Below are 27,345 nucleotides of genomic sequence, written 5' to 3'. Positions count from 1 at the left end.
ATGCTGTCTCAGTTCAGAAAGTAACTGTACTTTAATAGGCTTTAGTCACCAGTGCTTTGGACAGGGCCATTCATCAAAGCATGATCAAGGGCCCTGAAACACACACACATCTGACATGATGGGATTGGTTGGAGTGGCCGTAAAGGTGGAGGTGGGGGGTCTTAATCATCTGTTAAACCCAAGATGAAAGATTCTGCCGTTAGGACCCCCTAGTCGGCAGAAAACCTTCAAACCGTTATCTTTGCAGCTAAAAAGCCACAGCCTTGTTACCACTGAATCCCAATAATGGCTCTGACACAATGCTCTGTGATAGGAAACTGCAATTCGGGGTATAAATACATTTTCAAAGGCAGCTCCTTCTCTAATGCCAAGTGATTATTTGAGAACGGTGTTCTCCTGAGCCTTTTCCATGAGGCTGAGCACACTCCGTCTGGTTCGACACGGCAGCTATCAGCTCAAACACACCCGCGCTGCCACCTTTGAGATTACTCCTCTGATTCCCATCTCTCCCATCATGGAGACTTGACATTTAGTTACAAGACAGAAAATTGTCTTCAAAACACCTCAAAGGAAAACTTTAGTTTCTGACAGAGGAGGGGAAGGAATCCAATTTATGTGGCTGACAAAGTGGAGCCAATGTAAATACGCTCTGATGATGTTAGACGTCACCTCTTCATCATTGAGAGGGAGGACATCGGGATGTTTTGTGTTCATTGTTGCTAGGACATCTTGTCATGTTTGATCTCTTAGGTAACTGACATGGTGATGAGCATTATGTAGATATATATTCTTATACATAGAAAGTTATGCAATTAACTAACTAACACTTCAGTGGTTGACAGGTTTGTGTAAATTGGGTGCATATTCTCAGTTTTTACTGTAAATTAAATTAGTCAATGAGGTGCCTGAATTTCATTCTCAGTCATACAATCCCTACAAAATCTGGTGACTCTATTTTATTCTTGCTAAAAGCCTAAATGAGAACTTTTAAAGTGGTGTTTTTGTTGCTAAGAGAGATGATGGAGCAATCAAGCCTTCAGTAACCAAGGGCCTTTGTGGACCGACTTTCTGGATGATTTGCCATTCACAGGCTCCGCGGGAGGTTTCTGGCCTGAAAGGAGCTTGAATGTCAAACTTGAGGAAAAAGTTGAACCCCCACACACCCACCCTCCTCCTCCTCCTCCTCCTCCTCCTCCTCTTGAGTCATCAGCGAGGGATTTTGGCGACTCTAATCCATGTTGTGCGCAGTTATTTCAACCCTGAGCCAGCTCTCCGAAGAAAGAAAGTGGGTGCGCGGTGGTGCTGGTGGTGAGCGGGGTAAGTTGCGTTCTGTCATTGTCGCCTGACTTCAAAGCTGCCAGCTCACCATGCTCTCCGCTGAAATCCCCCAAAACCTGACAACATTAGAATACCATCAAACACTCTCTGGCTGCCTTTGAAATGCCACTGACACTGTTTGGCGCCGCAATTTGCAGGCTCTAAAGAGCGCACCCATGTTATTGAAATAAATCTGAGGCTTGTAATGGGAATGGAAATGAACACATCTTTCATGCTTTGGCTTAGAAGTGAGAGTTGAATATTGAGATGGAGCCTTGTTTCCCAGGAGAGTAGGTTGTTGACTTTGTAGCTCTCCCTCAGTGTCCATTGTACCATTGCCTTTCCTGTCATTTTTACTTACCCTTCTTTTTTTTCCTCCCCTCCTCTATTGTTCACTCTGGTATTCTGTTCTTCACCTCATCCAGATGGCAGAAAACGATTCTGTCCAGAGGGAAGATTTAAAATGATCTGCAGTGAGATAGATAAAACAAAAAAAAAAAAGAAGCCAGACTAAACAGTCACAAAGGTTAAGTGTACTAAATGAGTCCTCTGATAGACTTCAGTCTATTGATTTTATAGTCCCAACCGTGGACTTTTCCCATTTCACCTGGAGCTGGCGTGATGGAAGATAGACATGTACGGATTGATGAATTTAAATCAGACACCCAGCCGTTGCTTCTGCAAGGTAAACCGATAGGGAGGGCGGAAGAATAAGAAGAGAATGGACGCACGTAGGTGGTAGAGTCTTGCGAGCAACAATAGAATCTGCTATAATTGAGAAACATGAACACTGTCAGCAGTGAAACATTATGTGTCAGCTACAGCAGTGGTTTCCATTGCCTTCCCCTACTGTGTGCTGCTCTGTATGCACTCAAACTACCAGTTATTACGGCTGAATTACAGTGCAGGTTGTGCTTCCTAGCCAGCACATCACTTCCTGAAATGAAGATATGAGATACTGTTTCAAATTAACTAATGAAGTGTCATACACCAAGACTGCCTTATACACACATACACAACACATGTGGAAATGCTTTCATGCATATATCAAACCTGCACCAGAAGAGGGAAGCTGATTGATTCTCCCCTAAACTCAAATTATATGAATTGTATTTAATAATCATTGATAAAAATGTGATTTTCAAGTCATAATCCTTTAGATTTCAGTACTGGTTGATTTAAAAACACCAGTGCAGTTTAATTCTACATTTCCCAGAATTCTTTGGACATCACATCACAGCAACTTTGTCAGAAATACGACCAAAAAGCAAACGTTGTATCCGTGTACACCACAGCCAAACAAACGTTTTCATAAAACTAAAGAAAAATCAGTCAGTAGTGGATGTTTTTCCCCACCATGCAATCATATTTCATGCTGCACACCACAAACGTAGTGTTCCCACACAACAGCAGGGAACAATAAAGTAGAATACTTTGCTGAAAAGTTTCCTGTGTCTTTTCCTCTAACAGCTCAGTGTGGCTGCTCTCTCTTGTTCCATGAAAAATATACAGAAAAAGACCGTTTCTTGTTTTGTTGATGCACTTTTTGATGAGCAATCGCTGTCAGCGCTGACCTTAATACATTTTTCATTCAATGAGTTAATGATGAAAAACTTTACTGTACTTGACATTGACTTTGATCTGATGAAAATCTTGAAGCTAGGGTTGGTAATCTTAAGAAACAAGCAAGAGTACGCCAGATATTAAAAAGGTTGGATCAAAAGTGTTGCCAATTCTTTTCAAATGAAAGTAGCTAGCAGCACTAAATCCAAAAGTTGCTAAATCTAGGGGGGAAGTTGCTAAGTCGTCACAGCCTCCCTCCAAAGCCAATACCCCAAAATGATCATAATGAACATAAACAACCAACATGGCTGTTGTTAGTACAGGTAGAGTCTGTGCAGGTAGAGTCTGCGCAGGTAGACAGGCAGATAGACTTTCATTTTGGCCGATTGCACATGTTTATTACAGTCCTACAACAGAGACTGATACCAGGTGCTTTTCTCTTTTTTTGTCTGAGCCTTAGATTTGTTGATTGCGATCAGGATATAATTTCACCAAATATAACAAATATTTTTGAAGTTTACCAAGAAGGATTCTAACTTTAAAGATTATATAGCCTAAATAAAAAGTAGTGCCCAAAATATCATGTTAAAAGAAATCTGCACAATTGATACATTTTAGAACTGCAAATATTTCTGACATTACTGATCCTTTTTATTGGAAACAAGCTGTTGCTGAAGCTTACTCATTGTGTTTATTACTGTTGTTAGATTTGTGTGGCGATGATTATAATACATCGTATTTGTAAGGTAGTCGAGGCAGTTACAGGTTGTTGGTTTCAACTTTTTAATGAGCAGGTTCAGCAGAGAAGGGGCACAGCCTTTGCACCAGTGATGGGAGCTGTGCTTTATTTATAGGCACCACTGATCCACAAGCTGCTCGGAGAAACTTCATAAATACGGGCTGAAATCTGAATCCATTTCCTCCACAGAATAATGGCCTCTCAATGTGAATCTTCCTTCTGCTGGTTATGAGCTACCGCGGAGTTTCCTGTGTTATGTTAAGCTGAAAGCATGGCATCCATAATTGATGAGTCATGTAGGGCATTGTCTTGACAGTCCTGTTCTGTTCTCGTCCCAGTGGAGTAGAGAAACATAATCTTTCCCCATCTAGATGTGTCCTTGTTGTTACGATGGTCTGCTACTTTTTGTAGACTTGGTAACACAGTCCAGAAATATGTGGCTGCATGAATAATGCTGTCATGTCACATGGAATATCCTGTTGTTATTTCTTGTTTGTCATTGCGGGCAAGTCCTCAAACAGAACTGAGAAAAGAAACCATGGAGACCTATATAAGCCACTGTATGATTGACATTTCCCTGCACTTAAAGACCCACACTGAGAGTTGTACGGTACCATGTGGTTCATGATGCACCTGATCTCCCGATCAACAACACGCGTACACGTCCACGCACACAGACTTCCTCTGGCGCCCCTCCCTCCACCCTCCAACAGACAGCAGGATGCATCACGGGAGGCCGAGGTAAAGAGGAGGTGAAGAATGAGGGAGAGGAGGGTTGTCAAGACTGAGGGTGGGGGAGGACACGAGGATCATGTCGCGACACCGACGGGAGTGTGTGAGAGCGATAAAGAGAGGATGAGCATGATATGAAGGGATAAAGCCTGGTATCTCCCTCGGTCAGACAAAGCAAGCGCACATGTGCACGCGACACGTGCACCGAACTCAAAGGTGACACTTTTCTCCTCCTGTAGCTTTAAATCCTTTCTCGTGATCCAGTCTTGCGAGCGAGTGCGTTCTCCGTAGTAAACGCAACAGGCCTGTAAAAGCAAGTCCGACACATTAATAAGTCTACAATGCGTAGCTTGCAGTAGGTCGTAAATATTGCAGCAGCCTTGTGAAAATGGAGATCACTGGTTTTTATTGTAGCCTAGCTGACGGAGCCTTTCAGAACCTCCTCCACTTTCCTCAGGGTATCTGTTTATCTTCAGGGCATCTGTTTCTATCTGAGAATTACTCGTTTTTTTGTGTGGATCGTTTGGCAACCTTTACAGTGCAGCGTACACCTCCGTGGCTGTGTTTCATCTGGCAGATTGTTCCTTGACATTTGTGTTGTCTGTAATTTGTTCAGATTGAAGGCATGACGTAAAAAACCCCTTTCTGTGTGTTTCTTCCAGTCGAGTTTGACGACTGTGCGGGGAACGAGGACGTGAAGTTCGAGGTGTCGGACCCCAGCTTCTACGTGGACGGAGATTTGAACCTGGTGCCTCAGCGAGATGTCCTGCAAAGCCGGCCGTTCCTGTTCATCCACGGGCTCAGTGCACACGCCGACGACATGGCACAGGTGGAGGTCACTGGACTGCCAGTTCAGTCGCCGCACACTCTCAGGGTAAGTAGACATTTCTTGTGCATGTGTTTTTGTGTTGACTTTTTGTTTCTTTATTTACACTTCATCAAAATTGAAAAGGGTTCACTTCATTAAAGATTGAAAAGGTTACTTTAATGTAGCATAACTGAACATAACGCAGTGATTAAATAACAATTCCCCCGGGTGGATGGGAAGATTTAAGAGCTGCTTATTAGTTTGATATTTTGGGGAATACACTTATTTGCTTCCTTGCCAAGATTTAGGTGACAATGTTTATGGCACTCTCGTGCCTTTACTGCAAATATGATGCTACAGCCTCCAGCAGCAGGTTAGGTGAGTACAATGACTAGAAGCTAACGCAATCTAGCTACCAGCAACTCAAAAGCTAATTAACATGTTATTTCTCATTTATTCAATCTGCACATACTTATAGAGTGTAAACTTGGCCGCCTGTTGGGGTTATGTGCTGGCATACCTCTCAGCCAGGGGCAGTATCTTCATGGAGGCTCCGCTGGCTGCCTGCCAAACTCACAGTGACAGCCAACTCAGGAAAATGACTGCAAACAGCCAAGGAAGAGTTTGGCAGTCCGGCTTGTAGCAATTCAGCATTGTGTTATTTCAGTACGTTTCTGTACGTTTTGAACACATTGTTAATTAGTGACCTGTAGAAGTGCTGGTTGGTGGATTGTGTTACCCTTGGAAAGAGCCAGACTATCTTTTTCTTCTGTTTTCAGTCTTTGTGCTAAGCTAAGCTAAGCTAACTGGCTGCTGGCTGTGGGCTCGTTAAGGTGCCGTGTTCAGTGTTGACGACTAAGCTGTATGGAAGTTGCTAGTCCACATGTCAAACACACAGTGTTTTTGATGGGAGATTTATTCAGCTACTGTTAATTACGTAGAGTTAGTTCCTCAAAGCGCTGCGTCGTGGCGAAACCGTAAGCAATTTGTGGCCCGACTCCTTAAGCCTTCATCAAAGTTGTATAACCCCACGTCCAATCTCCATGTCCTGACGCCAGCACGGCTTCACATTTTCCTGCACAGGCATGAGAGTGGTATCAATTCAAAAAGAAAAGCAAGTGAGTTTATTTCTGTCAAACTGTCAAACTGTTCCTTTTAATGAGGAGACGAGATGATTAGTTTAGCATGGGAAGCTTGCTTTTGAGGTGTAAACACAGGCACTGAATGTGATTCACAAGACGTTCATGCATTAATGATCGTTATTGCAAATTGGGAAAAACTTGACACTCATGAATGTGAGGCACGCTCATGCGACCTTAATTATCACCAATTAACATAATTGCACCACCTCAGAAATGCCATATTAGGCAGCTGGGAAACTCCCACATCCATAATCTTTGAAACCAAATGGACATTTGAAGAAAGTGAAAAATAACTCGAGTGATGCAGGTATTAAGGTGATATACTCTGTGTCATATAAAAGAAAAATAGCCTTCAATTTGAAAACAAGTGGAGGCATTACAGCCTCAGTAAAAGATGACAGAATAGTGGGAGAGCACAGCGACGGTGATTGATGTTACATCCACCAAGAGAACCACAGAAGAAGTTAAAAGAAAGGGTTTTGATTTACTAAAGAGGAACATGTGAGAGCCGCTGGAGGAGGCCGGGAGAACAGCTGCTGCTGAGCTCTGCCAAACCTATGAACATGTCATCGCCATCACCAGGGATGTGTGTATTTCTAGTGCTGTTGCAGATGGATGCAACAACTGAGCCCAGCACTAAATCCGTCCGCAAGCTGATGAAGCTCATGTTTGATGATAGACAGTCTAGATTATTGATCCAGATTACTGACACTTTAAATTGTTTATCCTTTCAAAAGGCCTTGAACACTTTGGAACGTCCCAGTAAAAGTGAAAGTCTTGTAAACATGTCCACTGTGGCATTCACATATGCTTCGAGTCAGTGTGGGGCGATGCTTGAATATACGAATAAATGGGAACCACTTAAACTTCAATGAATACCCGAATGTGGAGACATTCCTTGTGTTTACGATCATTATTCATGCACGAGGTCACATGGAAGGGAGGAGGAAAAGGAAACACTTTTCTACAGGGCAACATAAACAGCTGTAATGTTTTTGCACCAGGGTTTGGTGCATGAAAAATTACACTTTGACTGGCCAGTTCCTATTATATGGAAATTTGGCCAGTAAGCCTGCAGCCCAACACGGAGTTTTGTTTCTCTGCAAATGTGTCCTTTTGTTTGTGTACTCAGTAGGAATGTGTTTCTGCAGCCAGCATATTGACTGCCTTATAAAACTCTGTGCACCTGAATAAACACCATTGTGCCTCATTCATATCCTCCGCATACCTCAATTCCCCTCCCCACCCCCTCTTCTTTTTAGTCCAAATACACTAAGTTGATAAGGAAAAGTTTCCAGAGGCTGCAGGTCCAGTTGGTATTCCCCTCGTTCTCTCAGAGATCATCCGTCTTCCTGCCGCAGCGTTCAGAGTCCCGCTGCTACAATTCCTCCAGCCCAGAGCTTAATGAATGTCTCCATCCCTTTCAGCATGACGTTGCTCTCATTTGTTTGCGCCGCTCACCATCGTTTATTTGGTTAGCTAGTCCATGGGTGTTGCCTTGGCAAGTCATTAGGGATATAAGTGAATTAGTCTTTTGGCAAGTTATGTATGGGAAGTGAAGTTTCCAGTGACAAATGTGCCTGTATAGTCTTTCATCTGCGTGTGTTTGCTTTCCATGAGACTTTCTTGTTTGTAGATCACTTTCACGTGACACTTCATTTTTTTACTGCGTTTATTTTTAGCGGGGGAAGAGCAGTTACAGTTTTTATTTTATGCCTCTGGGCCGGCGACAGCGTTATGTTCTGGGTTGTCCGTCCTTGTGTACTTTCGTCTCTGAGATGGGAATGTCTTAAAATTGGCCACAAATATCCCCGTGAAGTTAAGCATGTGCTATTTACATTTTGGTGGTCAAAGGTCAAGGTTACTGTGACCTCACATCGTTCCCATTCGTGTGAACGTGAAATCTCAGGAAGGCCTGGAGGTGATAGCATTACAGCTAACACAAACATCTAAATATCGACTTGGAGATGGACTGATTTGAATTTGGTGGGCAAATATTTGGTCGATGAATCCTGATGACTTAGATGTTGCCCCTGACTACCTGTACCATGAGGTTGATGTTGTCAATGTCTCAACAACTATTTGAAGCAATGCCATAAAATATGATGCACACAGTCATGTCCCCCCGTTAGGATGACTGGTTATATCTTCTGACTTTGTATTTAGCACCACCATGAAGTCAACATGATGTCCAATACTGTGGTTTATGACTATATATCTCAATGCTAATAGCTCAATGCACTGCTGTGCCTCAGAGCAGCTAGCGTAGACTGTAGACTCTGGGTCTTGTGTCAGTGTATACTTGAACATAATTAGGAGAAACAGTTCCTACAAATGATCAACTATCATGCTGTTAGAAATGCAATCACTCTCAGAAGGGACATTCTGGTTTATTACAACTTGGGTCTCATTTTTGTAGCTTTGGCCAATAATTCTACAGGCTATGATAACTCTGTATCGACTAAAGTGATTGTTGAGATCTGGGACCATAGTGACATCGCTTAAATGTTTGGCAGAGAAGAAATCGGTTAGATATCAGACACATTGTTAACAGGATTCAATGTTATTACTACCCAGGAAAGATGGCAAAAACTACAAAAATAAGACAGGAAGTGGTACATATTACTCTGAGGCAACAAACACCATTTAAAGTTAGAACATATAGTACATTATTAGTTGAATTTAGTTGATTGAAATCATTTTGTTTTTCCTTAATTTGCTGCAGTAAGATACGATCAAGCTGCATCAGGGGAACTTGATTAAGTATTTTATCTGTCCTGTGGACAAATCCTTTAATGTCTCCGTCTCTTTTCAAGTAGATTTACTTAACTGTTAATTGCAGAGCAGAAACAATCAAGAAGTGCATGAATTAGGCAAAGGGTAGAAGAAAGAATTAATAAATAGAATGACATGAGAGAAGACGAGTCCTCTGGTGAGGCAGGGTGGTTCAAAGCTCTCATTATTTCACTATCAATTAATCTGCTGAAGCTCCTCAAGCTCTGGGACTCATATCATCAGAAAATCTATTGTCCCTTTCTCTGTCCATATCCTGTAGTCGTCCCCCCCCCCACACTCCCCCATCCAACGCCTCTGCACTGTCTCAAGTGGCCATCAAAGAGGAGTTCAGAGCTGCAGCAGCTTCTAAAGAATCTGTAACTAACTCATGGCATATTTAACAGCTTGTTTCAATGAGCCAGGGGTTTGACTTGTTGAATGGCTCTGCTGACTGCACTGGGGGTGCTGAGCTTTCAATCTTCGATCGGAGATATTACTCATCCTACCCTGTTTTTCAATTATCGTACCACGGAAAAAGGTTTCTTTTGGAAATTGTGTTTCAGTAATGAAATCTTTTTGTCACGCTCCTGTCAAAGTTAGATTTGGTATTTGCCCAAACCTCCCCTTGTTTCCTCTTAGACACAGAGCGGAAACATTCCATGGTGGATTTATTGGCATAACTAATGTTATCGTTGCAGCAAATATTGGCTGGTGATAATTGATAAGCGCTGCGAGCGAAGGTGGAGAGAATCAGTTTTTAATTCCTCAGCGTGAGCTGTTAGCTTGCTGTAACACAGGCCCAGAGGGAGAGAGGCGGCTGATGAATGATTCCTATTATAAGCCAAACTCCAAATTCAATGAGTGATTTATCCCCCCCCCCCCCTTTTTTTTTTTTCTTTGCAATTGATCAATATGTGAATTAATGGAAGAATGCATTCCAATTCAACACATTGTTGAAGTCCAGGATATGGACTTGTTTGCGTGTATTATTCTATGTTATTCTGGTTGTGCTGTGCAGAACAACAGTTATGCTCAACATTTTCTTACCTTCGGGGGGCCATTGACAGACGCCATTCAAATGCAACAACTGATAAGACGCAAAATAATGTGAGTCCAAAAGCCTATTTATTTTTGCTTTTGTTATGTTTCATGCATTTCCGCGCGCTGAATGAAATGCAATATTGCATCCTCAGCAAAATCCTCATCCTGAAATGGCAAATAGATTTTCTCTAACCAAGCTTTACATGTTCAGTAAGTCTTTCTGAGGATGACTAAGATGTGACATCTTGCAACCACAGCACAGCATCTCGTATTGTACCACACAATACAAATAATCTTCCTCTCTCTGCCTCCTTCCCACTCACACTGTCTCTCCTTAGCTTGTTCTGTAGCTTTCGTTTGTTAATTCTGTTTACTGCCATTTTCTATTGTCTGTCTGTGTCTCTATCTTCTCTATCTATTTATATATATATACTAACTAGCACAGCTTGGTGAATCTCCAACTGCCGGTCCACATTCCATATGGGGGCTTGACTTACGACTCTCCCCGAGCCGAGTCCATATGGACTGAGCGACTGCCGTCCCTATGTGGCACTCTTAAATTTTTTTGGAATAAATCCTTAAATTAGGTGAAGTAGAGAAGCTAAAATTAGAACGAGATCATGGAAATGACGCTCAGGTCTCTTAGATTTAGTTAAAAGCCTCCCCTCTGGTGTGCTGCACCAGCTGCAGATGAGAGAAAAGTCTGACTGTGACAGAAGTAAAGGGAAACATGGATTGTCACATGGATGACTTTTTCAGGTCAGCAGAGGATAACAAAGATATTATTTTAGAAATAAGTTCCAAGAACTAGAAACGTGAAAAACTTTTCTTTTTTTTTTTTTTGTTGAGAAACAGCTAACCAGTGGGGTGAAAAACTTTGGAATCAGTGAGCTTTGTAAATACAGATGGCATGCCCCCCTACAGTGCTATGAGCTGATAAACCCAAACGCGTGGTGGAAATTCACACAAACTGAAATATGATTTTTTTCCCCCATAAGAACACGGATGGGGTTTAGTGGTTGCTGTAGTGCCTTTGAACATGGCATTGCATGCAGCACTCTAATGTGCTCTAACATCTGAACCATGTAATGTGAAGATAATTTATCGGACTAAACATTATTGTGCTCAATGTTTGTGCAATTAGGTTAAATGTACGTATAATAGGGGCAGTTTTGCATGGCTTCATTTTTATAATTAGCTTGTTTTGAGACAGTTATGTCAGGATTATTTTCAGGGCACACTCGACACCACTATCTGCAGGTGCTATTGTACACACACACACAAACACACACACACACAAACACACACACAAACACACACACACACACACACACACACAAACACACAAACACACATATAATCACTTTGGCGCAGTATTAATTAATTCAGCTAATTGAATATTTGAAATGAGCATTTGTCATCAGTGTCTCGCTGCATTCCGCTTGACTAAGATGAAGAGTGTTTATGCTCCGTTGATTATGCTTCAACAAAGTGTGACGCATTGTGCCGTCAACACCCAGGTTGAGGGACGTGTTTGTCAGGCGAGCGCGTGAATTTGTGTTGTTTTATTTACATGCATACCGCAGACACTAACATAAGTTGGCTTAACCGACGTTTCGCATGACATATTTACTCCACTTCGCTGTGCATCGCCGTCACCACTGGCCGATGCTGGCCTTGATATTGTCCATTTCTCACCAGGTCTCCAACACGTTGTCAGGAATGAGTAATGACACTTCTCAATATAGCATTGAGAGGGAAAATGGCAGAATGGACAAGGACGTGACTTTACTGCCACAGCAACTGCGCGCTCAGGTGACAATGACAAAGGCTCTGTCTTTCTCTCCCTCACACACACACACACACACACACACACACACACACAACTATACATATGCTGTAGTACAGTATATATGCATGTAAACACTGCAAACACATGTGCCCTCCTTTTTGACTCGTCCAGTATATTCCAATCTTCTTAAAGAGACTTCTTTCTTTCTTGTCTCGACACTTTTAACACAGTACACACAGATGCCCTAATGATCACTTGACAGACAGAGACAGAGAGAGAAGCAAATGTATCAAGGGTGGATCAGGGTTGATGGTGCGGCAGTAATTTATGAACAGGACACATTAAAGATTCATGGCTTCCTTCTCTTCCGGGTGTCACCAAGCTGTACGAACGCTATTCATCACAGTGGCAGACTGCAGAGAGAGAGAGAGAGAGAGAGAGAGCGAGGAAGTGTGAAGAACGGCTATTGCTAAGTGAGAGAACAGAACGAGGGAGAGCTGCAAAGTGGCAGGTGAAAAGGTGAGAGGATGCAAAATAAGGCTGCAAGTTATCTTATCCAGTAAACCCCAGTGGCGAGCCGTCCTGACGGCCAGCTGAACACGTTTGTCAGCGCGTCTCGCCGTCCTGAGCCTCCTGCAGAACATTGATAGGTTTTTAAGCGCCATCACTCGCTCTCCTTATCCACTGTATCTCAGCTCAGTGGAGACGTGGATTTGACAGCATGATCTATCTCAGCCCTAACCCCTGTCACCAGTCCCCGCAACCAGCCCCTTAAAATACCTCACGGTACCTGTTTGCCTCCCAGCTCTTCATCCCCTCCTTTACAAATATCCCACAGCTGAGACCTGTGCATGATGGGATTGATTCGCTCATCCCTGGGCTTCAGACTCAGGCCAGCTTTTTACAGGCAGTGCTTAAAAGTCCATCAGCTCGCTTGTGAACAGGTCACATACATGTACACACACCACTGCCTGTGCTCTTTAGACACAAATAGATCTCATAATCTCTCACAGTTTGGTGCAGTTTTTTGTTTAACCGCTTCACATCCAATTTTAGATTTGGACATTTGGAAGGTCATCCCTCAGTGGGTTTGAGAAGAGTGGTCATTTCAGAGACTGCTGTGTGTGTCTTTGGTTTGTTCTGGTCGGGTTGTGTTTATGATCACTGTGTCATTGTGTTCCCTCTGACCTTTGTAGGTGTGTGTGTGTGTGTGTGTGTGTGTGTGTGTTTGGCGTTGCCCTGTCTGTCTGAGTGTCGGCACTGTGCTGTAAACAAGCGGCCCCGTTTTTCCCTTTTACCTGTTCTCTTTCCGTCATTCTGACAGGGGTGAGAGTGGTGCCAGAGTCTCTGTCAGCCAAGAACAGCAATGTGAACAGTAAACATGCAAACAGTCTGCACACACACGCACACACACACACACACAACCGTGGGTGTGTGCAGTGCACGTTGTCAATAAAGGATTGTACAGTAGGCTATAAAAGATGAAGGACAAAGGAGACTATTTGCATTGCAAATGAAACCACAAAAACCTCCGGTCGGTATTTTTGAAAGTGTGTAATGATTGTAACCGGGGCTCAACGACGAGGCTTGTTGCTGTGTTGCTCCTTTCACTCTCATTGTTCTGTCATTTTGCTCGATTATTTAGGCAGGGACTGCCTTTGTGTGGACAATGGACTGTGGTTGCATCGGGCAGATCGGATTAGTGTTAAGAATGTTCACTGTTAAAGTCCATTTAGTCATCCATTTTGCTGTCAAAAATCAAGGAGGAAAAAAATATCTTATGGAAAATTTGATAAATGCTCTTTTTCTGCAACGCCTCTGGAGGATCATTTCAATGTCTGAGCTCTGGCAGGAAAAAGAGAGACAAAATAAACAAACTGTCAGGAAACTAAAGCTTACAAGTCATGAGAAGAAAGTGTATCGTTAGCGGCGGTAATGACAATCTGAACTGACTGAAATGACATTAAATAAAGCTTGTCTAAGCTCTCGTTAGCTAACTAGTTGCTAGCTATTTACCTAACTAGCATGCAAACTGAAGTTAGTCATGCTGTTTCCTTGGTGGATGTTAGTTTTGTTGCTAGTGCAGCAAACCAAGACACTACAATGAAGGCATGTCCATGTTTGCTAGTTAAATAAGAAGGAGCCTTATTTAAAACAAAGTGGGTTGTTGTTGGCTCTTGTGTTGTGTAGCAGGCAGCTGTGTGGCTGTTAGTGAAGTGTGACCGTCTGCCTATGACAGAACACTGACCGTACTCCTTCATGCAAAGGTTTGATTATCTTTATGAAACAACTTCTGCTCATAGAGTTGTAAAGTGGGAGGGGCTGCTGGTTCCCCTTTTTTTATTCCCATGTCAGTTTGTTCTTCCACCAATCCTCCAGATGATGTAACGGCCCTATAGGATTACGTGATGACCGCCATTCAATTATTTCAACTTTGTTTCTCAGATATCATATTTTTGTCCATCATTTTGGATTGATGGACGGGTCTATATACTAAAATACCCATGAGCCTCGGCTGTACTGATCATTCACACCACAAATGAGGCAGAATTTGAAAGTGAATTGATTTAAGGTGGATTTTTTTGTCAGTGTTCTCAACACCATCATCTTTAGCTTCCACTCACTGTTAGCAGTGTTTCTTTGTTTGCTTTTTTTTGCTTTTTTTTAATCAAAGAATTGATATTTTTTTAAAGCAGTTCTTAATTTTTTGTACTGAGGATGTAGCAACAGGAGGAGTTTCATGCCGATACAAGCCGTAGAAGTGCTCCAGCCATGACTCCCTTAACACTGTAGTATAGGAACAATGAACAGAACTTTTACTTCCAATGAAAATGAAAAGATGTAAAATCTAAATTTCTGTTGTTTGGGTTTGGAGTGTTCTCAAAGGGAGAGCGTATCCCATGCACTAACAGAGCAGATATGTACAGTGTGCTGTACCACAAATAAAAACAAGTATAGTGTGAACTGAGGGATGGAAGCGCTACAAGAAGCCTTGTGATATCAGAGAGGAGTGTAAACCAGAGAAACAACATTCTTACTATTAACGTGGGTGTTTTATTAGAGTACAAGCATTAGAAGAAAAGTGAAAGAAGACAAGACGCGTATCACTAATGATACACATTTCACACTCTAACTTCTCCCACTGTAGGCGCTTCTTTTTACTGTGTGTTTTACCAAATCAGAGGCAAACTGTCATCGGGTATTGTCTGCTGTAGTCTCTATATTGTGGAAGGTATTTATTATAATTTGCATGCTTCATCCCTGTAGTGTGATTGCCATCCTTGTAAGAGACACTCTACCTACACCATGGACACTAGCAGATACACTCAGTCTCTGTGACTGTGTGACCTGTTTGGTAGCGGGTGGCATATTAGCTCTCTACGCCGTTAATGGCTTTTCTTCTGACCCGATTATTTTGGGAGATCAGGAGTAATAGTAGATGGTGAAAGACATAAATAGAGCAGAACAAAGGGCAATGAAACGAAACTTAGAGAATGTGAGGCAAATGTCTTTTTTATTGAAATTCATATTAATATTAATCATAATACATGTGTCATACGCATGTTTTATGGACGTATTTGTATGGGCATGGCAGGGCGTTGCGTGTGCGTATGTGTTGTCTCCCCTCGGCTCGTGTCCAGGTGTGCAGACGGTGGACAGCCTGCCCTCCCCTGTGGGTCATCACCTCCATGTTAACAGCCAGCTTATAGTGTCAGCGACAGACATTATTTTCAGCACCATCCGAGCAGAGGGGCCCTGAGTGTATCGGTGATCTGGAAGTGAAGAAGAGTGGGAGACATCGCTCGCTATGTTATACAGTAACAACCACGTCTTTGTTGACAACAGCGGGAGGGTGGAAGATTAAATCATACTATGCTATTGTGCTCTCATGAGCAAAAATTACATTTCGGATTGGCTCCTTCTGCATGAACAACACAACTGCTCTGCCAAAACCTTGTCGTCTCTCATTTCTTCAGTTTTAACCATCTCTTTTCGTCTCGGTTGCTCTTGCTTTAATGCTTTGTTGTTGTTTTTGTTTGTTTCTACTTTTCTCCCTTGTCCTTATTTAACACACGGGCTGAATAAATCAAACAAAATCTCTGTATTCTGTATTATATAGCACCCACCGCTCTGCCATCAAAAAATTGGAATCGCTTTGCTTTGGATCTGTTTAAACATTTTTAAATGCATACTATACTGCCTGCTGTGTGTGTGTGTGTGTGTGTGTGTGTGTGTGTGTGTGTGTGTGTGTGTGTGTGTGTGTGTGTGTGTGTGTGTGTGTGTGTGTTTATGCCTCGTCGGTGGGGATGAGGGTAATGGCTAACAAGATGCTAACAAGTGATTTTGGGTAGTGTTGGTGTCAACAGCGCTCCACAATGTGGCTTCTTCTTTCAAAGTTTAACAATATGGTTTCTCCTCTTTGTGTTTTAGGGTGTCCTGGGTGTCGGCCAGACGCTGCCATTCAGATCAAAGAGATCCCTGCTGATCCCGCCTATGATCGTAACTGAGAACCAGAGAGCTCCCTTCCCCAGGAAAATTGGCAGGGTAAGAAACACATGGTCCGATCATAAAGAAGTATTTCATGACAGAAAAAAAAAAAAACTCAGGCAAGCGAGAGCAAATTGCCCAAGGTATAGGACTAAAGATTGGATATGTGCATTATTTAACGCTTTAGAAAATAGTATTTTTATGGTCTGTCGCAGCTTGGTCGTTCTTTGTAAATGTTCACAATGGTCTTATTCAGCCCCACAAAAGAAAGGTATGATGTTCCTCTGCATATGTTAGACAGTTCCATAGACGATGTATTGGGAAATATAAAGGTGGTGAGAGGAATAAAAGAATGTGAAAAGAGAAGAGAAATTCTTTGATTATATTTTTATATCAAATCACAGATGAGCTTCAAGTGAGTCCCTTAAGTGATTGCCAGCCACAGTTATATAAAGCAGATGCTTTAGAACTTCCTCTTTACTTAGTAATCTTTTATTTCACTCATCTAGTGATAACATAGTCATTTGCATTGTTTTACAGAATTACTATGCATTCCAGAAATAGGAATCATTTTTTCCTCATTATATCCCATCATGTATTTTGGGGAGCTCGTAATCATTTCACTTAAATGAGTTTTGGCTTAGTGGGATTTGAGTAGCGTGTATAACTCTTTGACACACCATGCAGTTATCCTGATGAGATACAAACTCACTGATATAGAAAACACAGGAACATTTCCATCAGAGTTGTTTATGCCTCCTTTATGCCTCCTTCACTCCCCACCAGCGCAGGCTAAGCCTCAGTCAAACTCCATTATCTTCCAGCAGTTCATCACTTATGCCAATCCGTCAAAAGGTCTGAAGCAGACTACCGCTGCGATGCTCCTGCTGGAAGAAAAAGTGCAGCGGCTGTAGCCTAGCACACTGTTCTTCTGACTGCTGCTGAGGGCTAATACACAACGGCCAGGGACTAATCTATGCAGGGGATACTTTACTCTTTATCTCGATCTGACAGTGACTGACTTGCTGTCCCAGATCAGAGTGCATGCCGCTGACAGGGCTCATGACCAGGCTCATGGGAGGACAGCAGTAACTTGAAATAGCTGCTGCTGTTGAGTGGTGATGATCGCCAAACCCACCAGATATCTATGAGGTCTGGACCTCTGTATTTTATCTTATAAGGTGTATTGAAATAATTAACTAAAATAACTTCAATTTGGTGCAGGAAAATATATTGTACAAAGCCAACATTACCAAGTTACCGTCATTCCTTGTGTGTGTGTGTGTGTGTGTGTGTGTGTGTGTGTGTGTGTAAAAAAAACTTTACTCACCATTGTGTTTTTTGTTTAAGTAGGATTCAGGTAACGTGATCAGTTTACGAGTGGACTGCTTCTAGTTTACTGCAATTCAAAATTGCCTAAAGGGTTGAAATTCATCTTATAATGAACACAATACAGAAATGGTCCCAACACTCATTTTATGTGTATTCATATGACGTAGTTTGTGTTGTGGTAATTCCTCTTTGTGCACAGTGGGTGGTACAAAGAGGTGGATCAGTAATCACAGAGCAGGTGTGTTGTTTACAGGAAGATGTACAATTTTTGACCGTCATGTGTAGCTTACCCTCACTGAGCCATTTGTTTGTTTGCATGCAAGTTATTAATTGATTATTAATTGAATAATTGAAGTGCGCGTGGATTCACTCGAGTGTGGCTTGAGTGGGGACATTTGGGAGTGTGAGTTATTAAAGCAACATGTTTCACCAAGGTGACGCCTCAATTAGCTCATAGGTTTCTTCCTTTTGTCAAGTCAAGCCATTACAGCGAGGTACCGCTGTATGTTTTTTTTTTTTTTTCATTTCAAGATTATTCTAGCAAAGGGTAACATTAGCATATAAATATCATTTGACCTAGTGTTTACTTTCTTCACGGAGACACACGAAAATGAAAAGACTCTTGACAATCAGAGCTCAGCTCTGGGATGGAAGAGATACGTGACAAGATGAGACGGAGATAACAAGTAATGGAGAAGCTGATGGAGACGAGAGAAGAGGAGCAGATACTGCCCACTGCGCCGTCATCAGCACTGTGTCCCTGTGCTGTTCAGCACAAACAACAGTTGACTTGGTCCAATTTAAACATTGTCATTACATGTCAGAGATAATATGTTCCTTGACAATTACAGTGGGACAACACAAACACCTAGCATAGTTATAGTATACTGATAAAGTACTCTTCTATAAATATGTTACAAAATGATGAAAATAAATAATAAATACATTATTTTTAAAACACTTTGTCAGGAAAGAAAAGTAAGAAGCCTCAAAAGAGGGGAATACAGAGAATACAGCGGGCGAGGGAGAACAGTCGTGTGAATTTCCCTCGACTCAAACACTTTTTATTTCAACGTTTGTATTCGTTGACATTCATTTCCAGGTGATTTCAGAGAAATCAATGCTTTTTTTTTTTTTTCAAGCAAGCTCAGTTTTTAAACCACCATACTTCCAAACCCCTGGTGATGATGATGTATGATTTTCAGTAAACAATTACCTTTTTCTTTCAAAAACATATTCTGATGTGAGTTTGTTTTTTAACAAAACACTACAATCCTAGCTGCACATTATTTCTGAGAGAGATCGTCTCCAGCACCAGAACCAATAGGTGGTGTCATTAGAGTGGATGTGATTAGGAGCCATGTTCTAATGCTTCTGCTTGCTGACAAGAGAAGCCTTTGCTTTATTGTACGCTTTAATGATTTCTTAAGCTAAAAAAGGACCATGCTAAATTTAACTTTCACTTTTTCACTGGGTCATAGTTGGAGTCACTCCATATTGAAGTGTTATGGTTGTTGCTTTTACATTTAAGCATTATTCTACTGTGATGCTTAAACATCATGAAAGCGTCCATTATTGAACCCTTACAAGGACAACACAGCCTTTTATCTGGCGCAGTTAGAGATACTTTTGATGTTGCTGCTTTGTTTTTTTTACAATGCATTCTGTTATTCCGGTTGCAGCAACGTAGACCTCAGTGTCACCAGCACGACTGACTTACATCATACCACTCAATATAATGTGATGCATTATCTTAGATATGTCAACTCTTTGTTATGTTTTTTGGCAATGAACTAGAGGGAAATAAGGAGATACTATTGCAGGTTTAATAACTGGAGCCATCAATTCATAAATCAGCCTAAAAAGTCAAATTAAGTAATCCAATTCCACATGCTGCTGCAGTTCTTTTTTCCTTCTCGGTGGAGCTTTTACCGAGCTCAATTTTGAAACCGGGAATCTGCAAAACAAGCCAATCTTAAAAGCCAGTGAAGCAGTGTGTTTTTCTGTTTAAGTTGCGGTGATGAGTTCTTAAGCTCTCTCCTGTTATAAATCTTAAGAGCCGTGTCATATAAAAACATCTAATGACTGAAGTATAGATGGTGTGTCTTACAGCAGTCAAATACAATTGGGATTTTGCTGCCTAACTGAAGGGAAGAAACGTTTTAGCTCTCAATCTTCTACGGTCATGATTTGATGTTCAATCTGTGAGTCACCCCAGGCACACAGTGTACTGGAAGAAGCAGACGCACCGCATGGATTTGATCTAGTTTCATATCAGTTTAAGATGAATAAGAACCTGTTGGACCTTGGAAATCTGCCGGAAAGATTTGCCAAGTATTGAGAGGGAACTACCTCATACGAGTTTGTCTCAGACACATACAAGATATATATATATATAGCTTACAACTTTTTTTGTGTATTACAAATAAGCAAATATGACTGATATTGAGAAGAACAGGAGTCCCAGAACAGCGCCCATGTAGTTCAGATGAAGAGTTGAAATCATGTAACAACCTCCAACAACCACCGCTGCACCATATGATTTAATGAATTCAACCCATAACGTTGTAATGAATTACATGCAACGGTGTTTCGTAATAAGGATACAAAAAAAGGTGACTGCATTCCGTCACAGTTACAGAAAAAAACAGACTCAGATCAGATTACAGACACATTTTGTGAAAACATGAATTACCAGCAGGACATACGAGGCACTTTGCAGTGTTCGTGTTGTCCAAAGGGGACCACAGCTGCACTGTTGTGTCCTTTGTCACATCTTGATGTTGTGAACTAGTTACATTTTGGAACACTAGTTTTGTGCTTGTCCAATTATTTTTGCTGCTTACCTACAACACAGTGGGCATTGTCTGGTTACAGGTGGCCATGTTAAAGGAGAGACAGCTGTACAAAAACATAGCTCAATGTGCTGCTTTCAAAAAGGCACATAGGTGAAAAATGGATGATCACACTTATTTTGTTCCACACAAAGTTGTTTTTGACATAGTTCAATGTTGTATTATCAATAAATTGAAATGCCAGCATTTCCTAATTTTCGAAAAAACATGTTTTTTCTGTCTGTTGTTATTGTTGTCTCTTTATAAAGTGTGTGAGAGTTTCTGTACATTATGTGGTTCTTTTGTTGCCTGAAGTTACTTTCTCCCCTTCTCAGGTAAATAGAATACTTGTTGTCAAAGGTTCGAACAAAAGCAAAGCACATACAGCAACAGTTTTCAAGATTGTCAAGGTCCTATTACGTGCTCATAAAGTAATACGTTTTGAATGTTTCATGAATTGTTGCAGGTGATAGATGATGAAACGCTTATGTCACACATGCAAAACAATGTTTTATTAATAACTGAGGTTGGGAAATATCAGGAAATCTGGATACAGCTACAATTATCTTTTGTGAGGACTTTTTCATTGTTTCATTTACTGCATGCTAGGTTAATAATTGCCCCCCTTATCTGTCTTTTTTATTTATTTGTCATCTTTTTATCTCCTTTTATGAAACGTTGTGTGTATTGGGCCGTTTCTTGTGATAAAATGCCTGAAAAATGCAAAAAAAAATATTATAAATCATATGTTAAATGCAATTAAAAGCAGAATTAAATTAATTGGGCGAATTAAAAAAAGAAATAGTTCATGCTTTCAATTTGTTGGGGACCAACATTCAGAGCATTACTATTGCAGCAAACAACTATTCTCTATGTAAAGACGTAGTGGAGTGGCAGAGAAGGAAGCCACTCTGCCTTTATGTGTCGTTATCTGAGCTTCTCCTTGCTGTCTTTACATGCTCACTTTTAGTGCACGTTTGTGCTTGTGCTGTGTTAGTAGATGAAGACAAAAGTTCCCAGTGGAGACAGACCTCTTACTCTCAGTTTACCTCATTAACGTCTAACAAAAGAAAACGTACATGAGGGCTCCCAGTTGACGATAAAAGGTTTGCATCTCAATTTTGTATGTTTTTGGATTCCATTATGCCAAATTGCTTTTACATTTTTTTAATTTTTTTTTAAATTTTAGACTAGAGCTCTTTCCTGCATGATTCTTCAAAGCATGCTACTTTATTGCAAGAATTTATTAATTGTTTTGTCACTGATGAAGGATTTTACTTGTCCAGCTCGACCCGTGTGGAACAGCTCCAAGAATATGTGACACAGTTTATTAGTTATGTGGCAGATAATTAATTACGTGTCATTACAATAACGCATGGAACTCCTCCAATAGCTCTTCAGTTAATTTCCTCTCAAAAGAAACAGCATTTCCTATGGAGAGAAGTCTATGTAGCAGGTATATCACATCACCTGAGTCGCCTACAGCTGGTCAACCAACAACCATACATTCAGGACCCTGCGGCCTCTACATTTATCTTGACCCTGTGTGACGAGGCTTTGATGTATCTCTACGCGTCACGCAGCTTTGTTCCAGATAAGCCTGGGCACTACGAGATCAACCACATCTTTCAATGCCCGCAGAGAATAACATCAAAAAAGATATTCCATACTGAGCCCTGCACATAATAGATAATTGTACCCTAGAGAGCAAGACCACAGTGTAGAGCCTGGGGTTCCAGATCATTCCGGCACTGTACTCAGTACGGCCCCTGTGAAGTCCCACGACGGCCTGGAGACACCAGGTTGGTAGTGAAGGACAGTGGAATAGAGTGTCAAACCATTAGGTGATGTTTTTGGGGGACAAACGTAGTCCACGGGGGTTTGTGCAGATGTATCCCCTGGTGAACTGCAGGGAGATGACGGAGAGGACAAAAGTCAGCAGAAACGTGTGGTCCACAGGAGACACTGATTATTTTTTACATATATGCATATGAGGAATTGGACATATAGTGAATTATTTATTCATCTCCCTTCATTGGGGCCTCCTCTCCTCCCCAGTTCTTCTTCTCTCCACTTCCCAGTCACAATTTGCATCCATCCTCTCATCCCGGCATCCCTCCATCCTTCTCCCTTACCTCCACATTCAGCTTTGCATGAGAAGACAGGCTAATGTGGGCTATTCCACCCAATAGAGGCTATATGTCTGCGACTTGGCAAAATTGATTTTCCACACCAATAGCTTTCCTCTTCTTAGTAACCTACCATTTCCATACGGCAGCCATTCATTTTTCATGCTCCCTCGTTCCCTCCGAGAGATAAGCAGCAGGAGGCAGGGGAGGGGTGAGATTGCGAGGGCTAGGTTTAACATGTAAGTGTGTGCGTTTGTGTGCTGCAGGGGTGAGGGTGGGTTTGGCTGTCAGCGGGACTCACAGGGGAAGGGTAAGAACCTTGTTCTTTATGTCACACCTCCTGCCAGCTGTGGAATTGTTTTGATACAGAGGTCTCTCCCCTGCCCTCCCATGGGGTCCCATAAACAGCTCACAACAACTCACACAGCAGCTGGAGCATGTAGTGAAATTGATGTCCTTAATTTTTTCTCTTAGTATACGCCACTTCAGTCACTGATGATAGGACCGTTTTTTTGTATGCTTGCTCAAGTATTCAGGAGGCTAAATCAATCAGAGCTCAAGTAAAATGAGAAGCTACATCTCGGGGGGCTGTCCTTTCAATACATCTAGATTCAAGTAGTCTAAATGTTTGAAGAAAGAAATAGTGAATGATTATTCCTCAAACCTAGTATGAGCCAGGCCTTTCTCAAGGTGAGATAGGAGGTTGAGTAACCTCAGTGTTTAAAGTATAATAATTAGTTCTCCTCAGTACCATTCAGTAATTCTATATAATCAGTCTGATCATGCAGACATTGCGATTGCATATTACAGTCTGCCTGTACTAAGAGAACTGGATACCGTGTCTCAAGATGGCCCGCCATTTATTCCAATGAGCATTGCTCACTGCGATCATAAGCTTAAAGCAAAACGGGTTTTCAGGCTTCTTCAGGGTTCTGAGGCCCATGTAGCCCATACAGTACAGATGATACAAAGGGCCATTAGTGCTCAACACTACCGTTTAAAAGGGTTGGCAGGCTGGTAACCAGGCATCAGCTTTCGTAACTTAAATTATGGCTGCATTTATTTTTAGTCACCTTATATTATGAGTAATTAAGATACAGTTACATGTCAGTTTAATAATGAACATGTGTATGTTGTAGATGCTCTGCAGTATAATTTTCCGTCCAGCTCAGAGATACCGGCATACTTTGCCTCCCAGGTTTTTCATTCAGGTTCATCTGGTTTCAATATGCACATGTGTTTGTGATGTTGACGGGTTAGTCAAAGTATTACCCCTACAGTCAAACAACTTCATCTGCTTTACTATTGTCTCTAAAAAAAGATGCCTGTTCACATGTGCTCCGTTATCACGTGCAGCGTTGTTATTAAATACTACTAATGCAACAGATAATATCAATGTATTTATTCTGGGGTGCATGCTTTTGTGTTTACTGTCCCTATGTTTTTTATAGGTTAAAATGTGCCAGTGATGGCAACCAAAGACCAACAGTTGTTGAAGGATCTTTATAAAAGATCCATTAATCATTATACAGCCTTTCCCTTTATAATGGTTGTATATAGTCTCTTTGCAACATTGTGCGTCACAAGTACTGCAATACAATGGCAACATCACCTCACTGCCTGGAGCTTATCCTTGAGGCTTGGCCCTTTGTACCTCAAATCCATTACACTCATCAAGAAAATACCCATCTTCCTCTCCGGTGCTATATATATATATATATATATATATATATGCACGTGTTTACCTGAATGTATCGTGGCGGTCAGTCGGCTGTTATGGTCCCTGAAGCTGTGTACTGTAATGAGTGTAGAAAATCTGTATTAGTCACCTTTGTAGAAAGTTTTGGATTGTACTTTTTTTTTTTTTTTTTATAGTGTCAGTGTTCTTTGGCACCTGTTTGATTGTCTAATGACAAGCCGTCAGCTGGCTCCCATTTTGAACAGTTTTCCCTTCATCTCATTTCACAAGGTTTCAAATTGCAATTCTCCCAATGCCAAGTAAACTAGGATTCTATTAAATCTTGTGGCAGACCAATCACAGGTGATGACCAAAGTCTGATGGCCTGACAGATCCCCGTCAGCCCCTATTTATATGACGAATATCTTTGTGTTTGTTGACGTGTTTTGTTAAAACTGTGCGCAGATGCACAGTACAAGTTAGACTCCAGCCGGAAAGTACAGTAGCTATATAAAGGGGACTATAAGATAAGTTTGTCTAAACTAAACCAAAACCAGAATCCCGTAAACTGTAGCTATAACCACTAAACAGAAAAGAGATTAGTAAAGTTGGTCATTTCTTTAAGTGAAACAAAACAAAGGTGTCACTTTAGACTTTTTCAGTTTCTGTGTGTGGTGGCTCAGTGAGAGCGTTGTCTCCTCACGGAGAAGGTTTTAACCCCTTAGAACCTGCAGAGGCCTTTCTGTCTGAGGTTTGCATGTTCTCCTCGTGTCTGCATGGGCGTTCCAGTAAACGCACAACAGAAGTGCAGGTTAGACCATTTTAATTCAGAGCTTAATCACCCAATATATGAATATTTGGTTGTCAATGTGTGTTAGCCGTGTGATGGACTGCTGACCCACCGATCATCAATTCTTAATCACTCACTCATTCTCTACTCCCAGCTCTCTAGGGAGTTCTATGTAGAGAACTATGAGCTCATCAGCAAAATGAAAAAAACAAAACACTTAGACACTACTCTGGTCATTTTCTCTGCGCTGAAATACATTTCCTCTCAGCGAGATGCTCTGAGTGCATTTAGGTTCCCCTGGTAAGCAGTGATGCAGCGCATATGTTTAGGGCTTTTATTGTGAAAGTGAAGAACAGAAGGAGGAAAGCGGTATGCGCTGCCATGGTCAATGTGTGGGCAATAAGGACATTTGTTTTGTGATGCGCTGCTCTGTTCACCATTTTTGCGTTAGCACAATGCATGATGGGATATTGTGCTTGGTTTGTGACCTTCGGTTGTGCACTTCTTTTCAAGATGCTTCGTGCACTACTTTGAGTCCACTATATAGGGTATAATGATTCTCAGTACACATTCAGACAGCGCTACAAAAGGGCAAACTCACTATATAGTGGACTATCTATTTAGTAGTGAGTGATTTCGGACACAGCATTAGATTGTATAATCTGGGTGGATGGATGAGTCTGGGGTCATAGCTGCCATGTAGCCAATGTAAACTGATTTCATGTCTTTATTGGATGCTTACTAATTCAGTTATTCATTCAATATCCATTCAATTAATTTCCAAAAAGCCCAAAACATTAACTCAAATCCACTAATAGAAACAGGCAACTGTGAAAATGCACTCTTAAAAACAAGACGCACGCATGCGGCCCCATTAACTAACAAACGGAAGTCTCAGACGTATCAGCATGAAATCTCAAACACTACAATCTCTAAAGCGAGCTTAACTTTGCGCGCTGCAGTGGAGCTGTCAGTTATTCAACCTGTGTTTATCCTTCCTTACCAGCTCACAAGTCATCACAACGGGTCTGACTTGACATGACAGCTCTAATAAAGTAGTGTTGCTGAGAGGAATGAGGGCCAGGTTTTGCTGTAGCTCCAGCTAATATAGTGAGGCGAATAGACATGTCGGGCTCCTTTGTTCCATGGTTTCAATGCCGAGTGCATTCTAATGTCCTCTGCCTGTCCGTCCGTCTCTCTCCTCTGTCTTGCTGCCCTCTACCTGGTGTCTGTCAGCTTTCTTTTTCTTCCATTATAACTGTGTTTCTATCTTTTCATTTTCTTTGTCTCATTTTCTTGCTCTTCCTCCCACTGAAACGGCCCGTCAGTACCGGGGATCTGAGCTTCCAAGCAGGAAGTGAGTGATTTCTGTTGTGAGATGTCACAACATTAGAAAGCAGGGAGCCTGGGGGCCTCGTCATTTAGTCTAATTGATTCTCTTAATTGTCTTGTTCCAGCCTTTTTTCTCACTGTCTGTCTTTCAGCATGGTAATCATGCCTGTTCGTGGCGGATGTTCATCGGCGTTGAGTTAAAACCCTATAGACATAAATTCTGGACCCCCAGACGCATCGAACAGATGTCAAACCCATTTTGATGCGGGAAGCCTGAAAAAAACCCAAGCAGAAACAATAAAAAAAACACATATTTGTCGAGTAGGAACTTCCCAAGACATATCCTTGCGTGAGCTTAAGCAAGACTGAGTGATTGCTCATCCTGCTGCTGGAGGAGGCTAACACAGGCAGCCATAGTCCTTCTCCATGGCTGAAGGCATTCCATTCATCCTAATTATTCTTCGTTGGATCCTTTGAGTCCTTTTTTGTTATATTTTGATTTGTGGTCTTCTGTGATTTTTAACAAGTGCCTTTTTAGCTAATATGTCTTTAAAATGTACTTTCACATTCCTCAAAGTAGTAATCTGAAAGCTTTTCATTTAAATAAATGTCTGTTAAGTTACTATCACAAAGTCACATAATGGTGATCGAGCCTGAAGGGCTGTCATCAGTGTTACAGGCGACATTCCTGGGAAAAATCGCAACTGGCGAAGAGTTGGAAAGTTAGGTCCAAAAGCACACCTGCAATTACTGCTAATCACCATATGTGTCACCAAAGAGCACAAGTGGATATCTGTGAGTCTTTACTCAAAGGGGACATAATGGATCCACAAATTGTGAAGAAAGACAACCC

At 41.6% G+C, this 27,345-nt stretch overlaps 1 protein-coding gene across 1 annotated transcript in view; it reads left to right on the top strand.

The window, feature by feature from the left end:
• cdh13 (cadherin 13, H-cadherin (heart)) overlaps positions 1 to 27,345 on the top strand; it is a 299,197-nt gene that overhangs the window by 99,500 nt on the left and 172,352 nt on the right. The window contains exons 3-4 of the mRNA XM_068723607.1: positions 5,014 to 5,225; positions 16,341 to 16,454. Coding sequence (XP_068579708.1) covers positions 5,014 to 5,225; positions 16,341 to 16,454 — 326 coding nt within the window. The remainder of the gene's footprint in view (positions 1 to 5,013; positions 5,226 to 16,340; positions 16,455 to 27,345) is intronic.

The sequence above is a fragment of the Cebidichthys violaceus genome, unplaced genomic scaffold (genome assembly GCF_023349555.1).
Source record: "Cebidichthys violaceus isolate CVI_PGR_0920_01 unplaced genomic scaffold, fCebVio1.0.p SCAF_3, whole genome shotgun sequence".
Taxonomy (NCBI): domain Eukaryota; kingdom Metazoa; phylum Chordata; class Actinopteri; order Perciformes; family Stichaeidae; genus Cebidichthys; species Cebidichthys violaceus.
Note: the sequence above shows the minus strand (reverse complement) of the source record. Positions and strands in the feature narration are given on the sequence as shown.